Source organism: Coregonus clupeaformis, chromosome 37 (assembly GCF_020615455.1).
Source record: "Coregonus clupeaformis isolate EN_2021a chromosome 37, ASM2061545v1, whole genome shotgun sequence".
NCBI classification, from domain to species: domain Eukaryota; kingdom Metazoa; phylum Chordata; class Actinopteri; order Salmoniformes; family Salmonidae; genus Coregonus; species Coregonus clupeaformis.
This window is the reverse complement of record NC_059228.1, coordinates 13,807,651-13,822,902: the sequence shown is the minus strand read 5'-3', so window position 1 is coordinate 13,822,902 and position 15,252 is coordinate 13,807,651. Positions and strand designations below refer to the sequence as shown.

At 40.7% G+C, this 15,252-nt stretch overlaps 1 protein-coding gene across 1 annotated transcript in view; it reads right to left on the bottom strand.

The window, feature by feature from the left end:
* The window catches only part of lmbrd1 (LMBR1 domain containing 1), a 59,347-nt gene extending 45,581 nt beyond the window's left edge, over nucleotides 1-13,766 (bottom strand). The window contains exons 1-3 of the mRNA XM_045211468.1: nucleotides 13,653-13,766; nucleotides 11,634-11,810; nucleotides 8,131-8,194 (exon numbers count right to left, since the gene is read on the bottom strand). Of these exons, the coding sequence (XP_045067403.1) occupies nucleotides 8,131-8,194; nucleotides 11,634-11,810; nucleotides 13,653-13,718 (307 nt within the window). The 5' untranslated portion in view covers nucleotides 13,719-13,766. The remainder of the gene's footprint in view (nucleotides 1-8,130; nucleotides 8,195-11,633; nucleotides 11,811-13,652) is intronic.
* Between the last annotated feature and the right edge of the window lie 1,486 nt (nucleotides 13,767-15,252).

Here is a 15,252-nt window from a genome sequence, read left to right as displayed (position 1 = left end):
GACAGTAGAACACCATCTACAATATCTGATTCTAGTAATATTACAGTAGAGACCTTCTGTAGAGGACAGTAGAACCATCTACAATATCTGATTCTAGTAATATTACAGTAGAGACCTTCTATAGGACGGTAGAACCATCTACAACAGGGGTCAGCAACAGGCGGCCCACGTGCCAAAACCGTCCCTCAAGTGTTTTTTATGCCCCCCAGTTTTTAGGATTTTAGGATTTTATTTTTGGGTCAAAAAAGACTAATCACCAGGAATTCAGCAAAACATTAGTTTTATTTAGGAAATCTATTCACCAAGTATTCACATAATAAAATAAAAAAATAGACATTGAGACACAATCACATATGTAATCAAGGTCTGAAATGATTGTTCTTTTCAAATGCAATCTCGTTTTGGGCTTAGTTGTGGTCAATTTGCAGTGTACAAATTATTATCATTATGTTTTGGCCCCCTGACCAAATCGGCCTGCGGCTGAATGTAGTTGCCTACGCCTTATCTACAATATCTGATTCTAGTTATATTTGAAAACATCTCACTTTCTAAGACGCTGGTCAGATTTACCTTGACTCATTGAAAGGATTGCAAGCTCTTTGATTCACTAGCTTTTAGATTTAAAGACAAAGTGTTGACTTCAAAGTTTATTTTGAAAACCATTTGCTCCTGCTATTCCTTTCCCCTCTGTTTCTGGCTGCCATGACAACATCCATTTTATCAAGACAGCCATTTCAATTCTTCTCACTACAAGGGGACAGACTAGTTGAGCTGAAAGGGTCTAAACTAGACACCAAATAATACAGATATCATAAACACCAGTGACAAAAAGCCACTTGTTATCAGAAACACCAGTGACAAAAAGCCACTTGTTATCAGAAACACCAGTGATAGAAAGACACTTGTTAATCAGAAACACCAGTGACAGAAAGACACTTGTTACCAGAAACACCAGTGACAGAAAGACACTTGTTATCAGAAACACCAGTGATATTAAGACACTTGTTATCAGAAACACCAGTGATATTAAGACATTTGTTATCAGAAACACCAGTGACAGAAAGACACTTGTTATCAAAAACACCAGTGACAGAAAGACACTTGTTATCAGAAACACCAGTGATATTAAGACACTTGTTATCAGAAACACCAGTGATATTAAGACACTTGTTATCAAAAACACCAGTGACAGAAAGACACTTGTTATTAAAAACACCAGTGATATTAAGACATTTGTTATCAGAAACACCAGTGATATTAAGACACTTGTTATCAGAAACACCAGTGATATTAAGACACTTGTTATCAGAAACACCAGTGATATTAAGACACTTGTTATCAGAAACACCAGTGATATTAAGACACTTGTTATCAGAAACACCAGTGATATTAAGACACTTGTTATCAGAAACACCAGTGACAGAAAGACACTTGTTATCAGAAACACCAGTGACAGAAAGACACTTGTTATCAGAAACACCAGTGACAGAAAGACACTTGTTATCAGAAACACCAGTGATATTAAGACACTTGTTATCAGAAACACCAGTGACAGAAAGACACTTGTTATCAGAAACACCAGTGACAGAAAGACACTTGTTATCAGAAACACCAGTGACAGAAAGACACTTGTTATCAGAAACACCAGTGACAGAAAGACACTTGTTATCAGAAACACCAGTGATATTAAGACACTTGTTATCAGAAACACCAGTGACAGAAAGACACTTGTTATCAGAAACACCAGTGACAGAAAGACACTTGTTATCAGAAACACCAGTGACAGAAAGACACTTGTTATCAGAAACACCAGTGACAGAAAGACACTTGTTATCAGAAACACCAGTGATATTAAGACACTTGTTATCAGAAACACCAGTGATATTAAGACACTTGTTATCAGAAACACCAGTGACATTAAGACACTTCTTATCAGAAACACCAGTGACAGAAAGACACTTGCTATCAGAAACACCAGTGACAGAAAGACACTTGTTATCAGAAACACCAGTGATATTAAGACACTTGTTATCAGAAACACCAGTGATATTAAGACACTTGTTATCAGAAACACCAGTGATATTAAGACACTTGTTATCAGAAACACCAGTGATATTAAGACACTTGTTATCAGAAACACCAGTGACAGAAAGACACTTGTTATCAAAAACACCAGTGACAGAAAGACACTTGTTATTAAAAACACCAGTGATATTAAGACACTTGTTATCAGAAACACCAGTGATATTAAGACATTTGTTATCAGAAACACCAGTGACAGAAAGACACTTGTTATCAAAAACACCAGTGATATTAAGACACTTGTTATCAGAAACACCAGTGATATTAAGACACTTGTTATCAGAAACACCAGTGATATTAAGACATTTGTTATCAGAAACACCAGTGATTTTAAGACACTTGTTATCAGAAACACCAGTGATATTAAGACACTTGTTATCAGAAACACCAGTGACAGAAAGACACTTGTTATCAGAAACACCAGTGATATTAAGACACTTGTTATCAGAAACACCAGTGACAGAAAGACACTTGTTATCAGAAACACCAGTGATATTAAGACACTTGTTATCAGAAACACCAGTGACAGAAAGACACTTGTTATCAGAAACACCAGTGATATTAAGACACTTGTTATCAGAAACACCAGTGATATTAAGACACTTGTTATCAGAAACACCAGTGATATTAAGACACTTGTTATCAGAAACACCAGTGATATTAAGACACTTGTTATCAGAAACACCAGTGATATTAAGACACTTGTTATCAGAAACACCAGTGACAGAAAGACTCTTGTTATCAGAAACACCAGTGATAGAAAGACACTTGTTACCAGAAACACCAGTGACAGAAAGACACTGGTTACCAGAAACACCAGTGACATAAATACATTTGTTATCAGAAACACCAGTGATAGAAAGACACGTGTTATCAGAAACACCAGTGACAGAAAGACAAGTGTTATCAGAAATACCAGTGACAGAAAGACAAGTGTTATCAGAAACAACAGTGACAGAAAGACACTTGCTATCAGAAACACCAGAAACCAATGCATGTTGCTGCTATTGCAAATAAGCCTTGTCATGGCTTTGGCGAGTCACTTATATATGTTCCATGTACTGTATGTTGTTTTTCCAACAGCCTTGAACCTTCCTGATCGACTGCCAAAGGTTATTTCCACAGCAGCAAACACACACACACACACAGGCTCCCTGAGTCATCATCATATGGACACATGATGTCACAGGCTAGGGTTTGCAAGCTCTTTAAAGCCTCTCCCATCCTCCCTCTCTCCCTACCTCCCTGCACCCACCCTTCCTTCTGGGTAAAAAAAAGGAATCGTAGTCTTTCAACCCTGACAAAACAAAACAAAACAACAGGCAGACAGCCAGCCCAGTGGATCTGTCCAGCTTCTGTCAAACTCAACGCTGTAATTGGAGGAATTACACGTCCCACATTTAAAGCCGGACTCTTTATATAAATAATACACAATCACATAGTGAGTTTCTAGAGAGCCAATCTCGCTTTAAGGATTTATAATCCTGCTCAACAGGGATTTTACCCCACTGTTCTGTTCTCTCTGCTGTACTTTGCTTTCTACAGTCCTTATTTAACCCATTACAGTGTAAGGCCTGTCTAAGCCAGGGGAGGGTTCTCCTAAGCTATATGGAATTGTTTTAAGAAGGTCATACCAAGGATCATTTTTGCCATTTCATTTGGAATTTTAAGACCCCTTGAAGTATCCAAAAAACATATACATTTGATAAAAACATTTATTTGGCCTTACTGCGATTAGCCCATACAAACACATGAATAACAGATTCACTACATGGAGCAACAGATAGTCCCCAAAAGTTCTGAAGTGTCTGTCCTATATCTGAGAGATATAAGAAAGATCAGGAAACATGTAGTTTTTTTAATGTATTTTTTACATGTATTTACCCCCTTATTTTTGGCACTAAACAGTCTCCATATATACTTCTATTCATTTTTTTTCAACTTGTACCGGGGGACCTTCAGACGAGTCTTGTGAGGCATGTGGGTGTCCTAGAGCAAAACAGCCGACATGTTTGTGAGAGTCTCACCTTTCCACAGAGGGGTCATATTAGTGTGTAGCCCAAACTGTTCGGACGCTACAGACAGAAGTTGGCAGATCGGCTGTAACAACTTCAGACGAGTCCCATGCTTGTGAAAATACCACCTTGTTCATGAGAGTCTCATCTTTCCATAAAGGGTTCATAATAGTTTGTAGGCAAAACCGTTCGGACGCTACAGACGATTTTGTAAGAAGACCGAATTTCGAGATATCTCATGGTCTGACAAACACCGCTCTAGCTCTGTTACATTTCACCGCAGATGCGGAAGTGTTACATCGGCGGATGCGGTGGATTGAGACGCATCCAATGCAAAAAAACAGATATCTCCAGCTTAAACAGAATGATTGTTATGGGGAGTTTTTTATTATGCTAATTAGATTACCGCAGGGGCGCAGACATCAACTCTAGGGGTTAAAGAGTGGATGATTACGCTGGCCAGTTCTGGAGGATAGATATTTTGCTGGTCTTCCCAGCTTTGCTGGGTTGACCCCATATTGTTAGAGAGGCTTGGTGAGAGTGGCCTATAGGAAATCAAGGCTCCCAGCTAGGGTTGCACGATATTGGAAATAACTGACATTGCGATATTTAGTTTTTCTGCGATATATATTGCGATATGAAAAAAATACAGGATGTATGTATGATCCTCTAGGAAAAATGCAGTTTGCAAACGGTGACTTTTCAAGTGGAAGTCCTCATTAATAAAGTGTATGGTCAGACTTATGTAGGGCTCTGTTGTCCGGCTGGACCACAAGTCCGTTGTTGCTGTATAATATTCCACTTGTGACAGCTCTGTTTCAACTTGTGCCTTGCATTTCTCGTACAACTCTGGGATGGCAACTTGAGAAAAAGAGTTGCGTGATGGCATTACATACCGCTTGTCAAGTGACCGGATCATGTTTTTAAAACCCTCTTTGGTAACCGTGTTAATTGGTACCATGTCTTTGGCGACGTGAAATGTTATTGAATCTGTGATTTCTCTCTGCCGTTTGGAACCTTTCTCGTATGGTGTAATACTGGCAAAGGCATCTGAAATAGATTTTTGCTTTGGAGGGCATTGAGATGCTTTGAACTCGTCATACGAAGATTTGTGGTGCTGCCTTAAATGATCTAACAAATTGGTCGTGTTGCCTCGTGTTGTGGCAACAATTGCAAGGCATTCTCAACAAAGTACCTGTTTTTGGTCAACATCATCCTGTCTGTAGCCAAAATATTTCCATATAACTGACGATGCATTTCTTTTTGCAACCAAATTCTCAATTTCGGTCTTTTTTGCCTGTTCCTCGCTCATCATTTCGTCACGCGCATTCAGAGCCTGCATGGCAACCACGTGCAGCAACCAACTCCGTGTTTAAAATAATAATAATAATCAACTGTGTATCCAATAACCCATAAATCAGAGTAAATTACGTTATGTCAGACAGATATAATGCTAGTTTAACATTTAAAAAATATATATTGTAGACTAATATATGTTTACCTTACTAAATCGCACGTTCTGCGATGTGACTATTGCGGATGCATACATCGCAATGTCGATGCTGAAACGATATATCGTGCAGCCCTACTCCCAGCGAGCTTTGTGTTTTGATGTGCTGTGTTGTGATGCCGAGTCAATCACAGAAATAGGCTTCCTTGCGTGTAGACAAATCAGCAGCGTTTTGTCTTTCATTCTGTCTCTCTCTCTTTCTCTCTCTTTCTCCTCAGCGTTCTGTCTTTCATTCTGTCTCTCTCTCTTTCTCTCTCTTTCTCCTCAGCGTTCTGTCTTTCATTCTGTCTCTCTCTCTTTCTCTCTCTTTCTCCTCAGCGTTCTGTCTTTCATTCTGTCTCTCTCTCTTTCTCCTCAACGTTCTGTCTTTCATTCTGTCTCTCTCTCTTTCTCCTCAGCGTTCTGTCTTTCATTCTGTCTCTCTCTCCTCAGCGTTCTGTCTTTCATTCTGTGTCTCTCTCTTTCTCCTCAGCGTTCTGTCTTTCATTCTGTCTCTCTCTCTTTCTCCTCAGCGTTCTGTCTTTCATTCTGTCTCTCTCTCTTTCTCCTCAGCGTTCTGTCTTTCATTCTGTCTCTCTCTCTTTCTCCTCTTCACCCTCAGCCTTTTATCTACTTCTATCCACTCCATTCTCTCCTTCCTCCACTCCGTATGAAGGGAGAGATATGATGCTTCCATGTCCTATAAGCTAAGTGCCTACCTTGAGACAGAACTGACAAATCTTTACATTTTACATTTGAGTCATTTAGCAGACGCTCTTATCCAGAGCGACTTCCAGTTAGTGAGTGCATACATGTTTTTGTTCTTTTTTTTTCTTCATACTGGCCCCCCGTGGGAATCGAACCCACAACCCTGGCGTTGCAAGCGCCATGCTCTACCAACTGAGCTACATCTTCTGAGTAGAACTGCTGAAAAGAGACATCCAGGCCATTTGGCCATTAAATCAATTACATTCCTGATAGGATCAAAGTCTACATTTAAGACAAACTACTTCTGCATTATATAAGACACTGTAATGCAAACTCTTCTTCCTTTGAGTGCATTTTTCATCCAAATCTTTGATAGTAACACAGAAAATCTACCTTGTCCCCCACAAAATCATATTAGTGGCGTCTACGACTGAGTCTAGAGGACAAAGTCAAGGAACGCATGGTGGGCAGCTGAATTGAAGTGCATGCTGGGATTTACGTGCACAGTGTTGTACCTTGTCTGTCAAAGAGAATGTTCTGATGACATTCTGCGACTGATGGAAGTGGTTTCTCTGATTGGGTAGGGTCTAGGCTGAGGAGACAGCTTGTCTCTGTGTGTGTGTGTGTGTGTGTGTGTGTGTGTGTGTGTGTGTGTGTGTGTGTGTGTGTGTGTGTGTGTGTGTTTAATGAACAGACGTTCCAGCTACAGCACAGCTGACTGGCAGGCAGTTTGGACTGGCATCTGTTAGAAAACTAACGGCTCATGATCAAGTAGCCTATTGTATCTGTGGCATGAGTCACCATCAAGTAGCCTGATGTATCTGTGGCATGACTCATGATCAAGTAGAATTTGTATCCGTGGCATGACTAATGATCAAGTAGCATGTTGTATATGTGACATGACACATGAACAAGTAGAATATTGTATCAGTGGCATGACTCATGATAAAGTAGCCTATTGTATCTGTGGCATGACTCATGATCAAGTAACCTACAGTATCTGTTGCATGACCCATGATCAAGTAACCAACAGTATCTGTGGCATGACCCATGATCAAGTAACCTACAGTATCTGTGGCATGACCCATGATCAAGTAACCTACAGTATCTGTGGCATGAGTCATGATCAAGTAACCTACAGTATCTGTGGCATGACCCATGATCAAGTAACCTACAGTATCTGTGGCATGACCCATGATCAAGTAACCTACAGTATCTGTGGCATGAGTCATGATCAAGTAACCTACAGTATCTGTTGCATGAGTCATGATCAAGTAACCTACAGTATCTGTTGCATGAGTCATGATCAAGTAACCTACAGTATCTGTTGCATGAGTCATGATCAAGTAACCTACAGTATCTGTTGCATGAGTCATGATCAAGTAACCTACAGTATCTGTTGCATGAGTCATGATCAAGTAACCTACAGTATCTGTTGCATGAGTCATGACCAAGTAACCTACAGTATCTGTTGCATGAGTCATGACCAAGTAACCTACAGTATCTGTTGCATGAGTCATGATCAAGTAGCCTCTCTCCGTAGGTAGGACCTATACAGAGAGAGCAGCCAGAGACACAAATAAAACCAACCATTCATTACTTTCAATCAGTACCTTAAACCGTAATGGCTAGTTTCCCAGACACAGATTCATCCTAGACCTGAACAAAACATATATTCCAATGGAGATTCTCACTCCACACAAAATCACTCTCTACCAATCAGGAATTAGTTGATTTGTTCAAACTATTAATGTCATGACGGGTACATCCACCATTTGCTGGTACTGTGCCTTGATAAACATGCCTATATAAATATATCAACATCAGTCTACTCACAGTAATATGCATACAGCACAGTGTCTTCGATTTGGCCTCGTGTCTCATTGTTTTCTGCCCACTCCTGTATTGGGAAGAAACAGGACATTCATTACAATAAAGACAAAACAACATCTGAACAGATTAAAACACTACACAGACCTTAAACAACAACACCTGAACAGATTAAAACACTACACAGACCTTAAACAACAACACCTGAACAGATTAAAACACTACACAGACCTTAAACAACAACATCTGAACAGACTAAAACACTACACAGACCTTAAACAACAACATCTGAACAGATTAAAACACTACACAGACCTTAAACAACAACATCTGAACAGACTAAAACACTACACAACCAAAAAATAAATTATTGTATAATTCCATAATCATAGTATCTCATAGAGACCGGAGTCATATTACACTATAAAAGAAATGAAATGGCCACAGGGCTATTTGCCAGGCTAGGACTATGATGAAACGGCCACAGGGCTATTTGATGAAAGTACCCCTGGTATAATGTGAACATCCCAGCGTTAGGGCCTATATGATGAACGTATCCCTGGTATAATGTGAACATCCCAGCGTTAGGGCCTATATGATGAAAGTACCCCTGGTATAATGTGAACATCCCAGCGTTAGGGCCTATATGATGAAAGTACCCCTGGTATAATGTGAACATCCCAGCGTTAGGGCCTATATGATGAAAGTACCCCTGGTATAATGTGAACATCCCAGCGTTAGGGCCTATATGATGAAAGTACCCCTGGTATAATGTGAACATCCCAGCGTTAGGGCCTATATGATGAAAGTACCCCTGGTATAATGTGAACATCCCAGCGTTAGGGCCTATATGATGAAAGTACCCCTGGTATAATGTGAACATCCCAGCGTTAGGGCCTATATGATTAAAGTACCCCTGGTATAATGTGAACATCCCAGCATTAGGGCCTATATGATGAAAGTACCCCTGGTATAATGTGAACATCCCAGCGTGAGGGCCTATATGATGAAAGTACCCCTGGTATAATGTGAACATCCCAGCGTTAGGGCCTATATGATGAAAGTACCCCTGGTATAATGTGAACATCCCAGCGTTAGGGCCTATATGATGAAAGTACCCCTGGTATAATGTGAACATCCCAGCGTTAGGGCCTATATGATTAAAGTATCCCTGGTATAATGTGAACATCCCAGCGTTAGGGCCTATATGATGAAAGTACCCCTGGTATAATGTGAACATCCCAGCGTTAGGGCCTATATGATGAAAGTACCCCTGGTATAATGTGAACATCCCAGCGTTAGGGCCTATATGATGAAAGTACCCCTGGTATAATGTGAACATCCCAGCGTTAGGGCCTATATGATGAAAGTACCCCTGGTATAATGTGAACATCCCAGCGTTAGGGCCTATTATGATGAACGTATCCCTGGTATAATGTGAATCATGTGTCCTTTTACTTTTTCATGATTTCCTTATTCATCAATAATGAACGATCTCTACTCTCTTCCTTTGACATAAAAAAATATGTCTATTGCATTATTGTCCTTGCTTTTATGGTAGGGGGTTAGGTATTTCGGCAGTAGCTGTATTTTAGATTGGATTCATTTATTTATTTATTTATTTAGTCTCTTATGTGGCAGAGATTCCATCTAAGACGTGACCTGACACAGGTTCTCAAGGAGGATCAGAATGCAAAAGAGAATTGCTGTCTGTCTACCTTGCAACACACACACACACACACACTACGTTGCGGCATTAAATCACTTTTTCTGATGCCCTCCTGGTGATGAACCCTACCTAAAGCACCACCACATATTTTCACTTCAGCCCAGCATCCAGTGCTGGTCAAATAACATATCCTAGGCTATCAAATGTCAATACTTAAATGTCCACATCAAAAACAGAATTAGGCCTACTAGACAGGATCAAGTAATATCACAATGCCATCATCTTCCTCATCATCTTCCTCATTGTTTTCTTTCCTCATCAATCTACACACAATACCCCATAATGACAAAGCAAAAACAGCTTTTTAGAAAATGTTTGCAAATTTATACAAAAATAAAATATTACATTTAAATAAGTATTCAGACCCTTTACTCAGTACTTTGTTGAAGAACCTTTGGCAGCGATAACAGCCTTGTGTCTTCTTGGGTATGACGCTACAAGCTTGGCACACCTGTATTTGGGGAGTTTCCCCCATTCTTCTCTGCAGATCCTCTCAAGCTCTGTAAGGTTGGATGGGGAGCGTCGCTGCACAGCTATTGTCAGGTCTCTCCAGAGATGTCCGATCGGGTTGAAGTCCAGGCTCTGGCTAGGCCACTCAAGGACATTCAGAGACTTGTTCCGAAGCCACTCCTGCGTTGTCTTGGGTGTGTGCTTAGGGTCCTTGTCCTGTTGGAAGGTGAACCTTCACCCCAGTCTGAGGTCCTGAGCGCTCTGGAGCAGGTTTTCATCAAGGATCTCGCTGTACTTTGCTCCGTTCATCTTTCCCTCGATCCTGACTAGTCTCCCAGTCCCTGCCGCTGAAAAACACCTCCACAGCATGATGCCTCCATCACCATGCTTCACCGTAGGGATGGTACCAGGTTTCCTCCAGACGTGACGCTTCGCATTCAGGCCAAAGAGTTCAATCTTCGTATCATCAGACCAGAGAATCTTGTTCCTCATGGTCTGAGAGTCCATGAGGGCTGTCATGTGCCTTTTACTGAGGAGTGGCTTCCATCTGGCTACTCTACCATAAAGGCCTGATTGGTGGAGTGCTGCAGAGATGGTTGTCCTTCTGGAAGGTTCTCCCATCTTCCATTTAAGAATGATGGAGGCCACTGTGTTCTTGGGGACCTTCAATGCTGCAGACATTTTTTGGTACCCTTCCCCAGATCTGTGCCTTGACATAATCCTGTCTCGGAGCTCTACGGACAATTGCTTCGACCTCATGGCTTGTTTTTTTGTGTGGATTTTGTACTGTCAGTTATTACCATAATATGGTTACGGTAGAGTAGACCACTGGTACTGTAATAAACCCTGGTTCATGAATGGAGGAGTCTTTATGCTGCAGTGTATCATTCTAGTCTGGTCCCTGATCTGTTCATGCTTTTGCCTACTCCATTGTCAAGCTAAACATGTTTGGCATGACAGTTCCATTAGGAGTTGTCAGGAGAGCAGAAACAGCCTGGCTCCCAGGCTACTATCGATCACAAACATGTCATGCTTGAATCATCAAGGACATTTGACTAGAGTAATCTTCAAATATCACGTCTTTCCAGACAAATTCCTTGGTCTCTGACAATGAGTTGAAAACTAAGGACTGGTTTCCCGGACTCAGCCTAAAGATTATCCATCAAGCATGCTTTTTAGTCTAGGACTAGTCCCCTACAGCAATGGTTTGTTATGTTTCAAATGGACAACAACATGAGCTACTATTATAAGCTGCTAGATCACTGAACTCAAATGTTCTTAAATGACATAGGCCTACGTCTCAGGGCTTATGAAGCAGCTGAAGACATACCTTGTAAGTACCGTTGGGGTGCTTCATGTAAGACACTAAGAATATATCCAGAGGAAGAAGTGCTGAGGTTATCAGTGCAATGGCCAATGAACATATTGCTGTGATGGTTGAGATGACCTCACTCTCCTGGCGGCTCTGGTACTTCCTGATGTAGACCCAACAGAAGGACAGGATCACCTGGAGATGGAAAAACAATGGTTAGAGTTATCACATAAAGTACCAAAAAAAAAAGCTTATAAATTAATTAATAAAAATGCTAAAAGTTATTGGGTCATATCAGCTGTCAGAACATCCGAGTGTTTACAGTTCATTGTTCTTGTAATGACTCTAAGCTTAGGCTCACTATGACATCCCACTTCTGACACCAATGCAGCCAATAGCGACCCTCAGATGTTTCAATTTACAATATTCACAAATTAAATATCGCCTCTACAAATGAATTACTATGTAGAAGTGTTGTTGAAAAACTGTTTTAATTGCCAGTCGCATCAACCTTATTCACGCAGGCCGTTATCAAATCAAATCTATTCATAAAGCCCTTTTTACATCAGCAGATGTCACAAAGTGCTATACAGAAACCCAGCCTAAAACCCCAAACAGCAAGCCTTGCAGATGTAGAAGCACGGTGGCTAGGAAAAACTCCCTAGAAAGGCAGGAACCTAGGAAGAAACCTAGAGAGGAACCAGGCTCTGAGGTGTGGCCAGTCCTCTTCTGGCTGTGCTGGGTGGAGATTATAAGAGCACATGGCCATTAAGGCCAGATTGCACTAATAAAGCCTTTTTCATTTCAATGAAGACCCATCCATTGATAGATGGAATTCACTCATCCAATCCTTTTCAATGTAATATTAAAAGGGACATCAGAGATGGGTTTGTTGTTGTGTGATGATGGCTTGTCAACTCATTAGAAAGAGCAGCACAGTCACGCATCCCAAATGGTACCCTATTCCCTATAGTACACCCTATGGGCCCTGGTCAAAAATAGTGCACTACATAGGGAACAGGGTGTCATTTGGGACACACCCACACACAATGGTGCTGAAGCTCCAGAATCACAAGGTGGTATTCCAGGCACACATGCTGTCTAGTCCTAAACTGGGAGGACACTGCTCAAACCAGTTAGCTGCTCAGATCCTGAAGGGATACCATCCACAGACCGGATCAATTAACACTAGCCCCTGCCTGCGTGTATTACCAGGTAATGACACAAGCTTTGAATCTAAACTAAGACCCATTGAGCGGATTGAGTTGCATAATAAATAGAGAGAGGGAGAGCAATTCAGAGAGCAATCTGGTGTTTCAGCTTGTTAGCTAACAGAAAACAAAACAACTTCCTCTTAGCTATATTGGCTATTATAATCACTAGCTAGGTACAAAGCCTTCCTGACTGATATGAAAACGGAAATTACTGCAGCAGGCAGGCTCAGTAGAGCCGCTGTAAATGTAGCTGTCTGCAGTCATGTGACATTGTGTAGGGTAACGTTAGCTAGCTAGCTAACTTGGCTAACTAGCTAGCTAGCTAACTAACAATGGATAATGCATGTAGTTAGTTAGCTAAATTCTTGTTTACAAAACAGGGAGGAGAAGTCTATTTCAAATTAAACTTTGACATTTAACTTAGAAGCAGACATAATCCGATAGCTACCTGTTAGCAACTAGCTAACTCTTCATGCAAACTCATGTATACTTGCTAGCATTGCTTGGTAAAACTGATAGATACGACCGTGACAACCACAATGATTCACTATTACACTGTAAACGAATTAATTAACTACAATAGTTATCTAAAGTTAGCAATTTATATGGTATTAGCTCAACTCTGAGCTAGCTAGCTATAACGTTAGCTAACTAAGCCATGACAGCTGTCAAACAAGTTAACGTTAGCTAACTAGCTAGATTGCTAGCTACGTAAAGCTGTAGCGAACTGAGCGTGACAAAGACAACTGTGACCAAAGGAAAGTCATCTAGTACATATACAGGGTAATATTTCGAGATTCTGCAGCCACTTGAGTGTGCTTACCAAAAATACAAGGGCGAAAATAGACCACCCGAGAGCAGACTCAGATAGCAACGACTGGCCCGCCATCTTCACTTCACTTCCTGCAACGAACACGGACCATGTGCTTCTATTGACATCACAGAAGGGGGGATACAGTGGATACAAAGTTGCCAACAGAGACAGACCACAGCAGACAGATACACTGCAATGATGATGTGGGAGAGTAGACCTACTGTTGAGTCGGCCTTCTTTAAATGAGCTTGTTGTTGAATCAATCTTTTGGATGTTTCCTCCCCAGCTCAGACAGGCAAAAAAAAAACAACATTGACCTATTTGCAAAGCATGAGTGCACTTAGTGGTCCAGTTTTGTGGGGCCGTCCCAAATGGCACCTTATTCCCTATAAACACAGTACCTTTGACCAGGGCTGTGGTCAAAAGTATAGGCTAGTGCACTGTCTATAGGAAATAGGTTGCCAATTGGGACGTAAACCATGGTCATTTTATGAGACCCTCCGGTCATTTCAGATTAGAATGTTCATTTTGTTGAAGGATGTCTTGCCCTTCATGGGGACCCTGCATTCTAGGCTGGAACATAGCACTAATTTGGGACTGCATCGATCAAGGAAATCTATCTGTCTTGGTGAGAGAGTTTATCTGTCAAGTTTTAGCTGAGTGACACCCATTTCAATCCTGACTTCTTAATCACCGATATTCCATTACTGAATGTTGGAAACTTCTATTAGGTGTTAAATTGGTTCAGTCCAGAGCTCCAGTGTAGCTACATTTGAATTTTCACTCTGGTAATGAGTGATCTGGTCATTTAGAGTCTGTTAAGATAGCGGACCCGGTAGCCTATTTAGTTGGTGTGGAGCCGGAGTCAGTAGATCAGGAGCAAAAATAAGTGGTATTTATTTACACTGCAAATACGAAAAGGCGTGAAACCTGTGGGTAAAGCCATGAATTTACCGGTGCACGCTCACCGTAGAGCCAGTCAATCAGTTCACAGTGGTGGTGAGTAGAACAGGTTGTCATTTCAAACAAAGAGAAAACAACAAAGTGAAACATTTCAAAATAGGCTACATGATAAACAGACTCTAGTGTTTGTTCTTTTACATGTTATAATAAACAATGTTTGAATTAGGACTAGGGATAACATAGTTAATGAGATACAGTGAGGGAAAAAAGTATTTGATCCCCTGCTGATTTTGTACGTTTGCCCACTGACAAAGACATGATCAGTCTATCATTTTAATGGTAGGTTTATTTGAACAGTGAGAGACAGAATAACAACAACAAAATCCAGAATATTATCCAAAATATTTCTCAAGTAAAACAATGTGTGGTGTGTTGTCTTATGTCAACAAAGTCTGATCTACTGTGGTGCTGGGCAGGTCTGTCTCACTGTCTGTGTGTTCGGTGTAAGATTGAATAGAGCACAGCTGTGTATCCCATGTTAGTGGGCAAGTGAGCATTGAACTCGAAATCAAAACCCAACCATCAAGTCATGACAAACTCACTTACAAAACACTGTTTCGAACGAGACTGACTTTATGACCAAAATTATACTATTTACACTTTTTTTATGTGAATTTTGACACTAGAATAAATGTTTCTGTCTAAT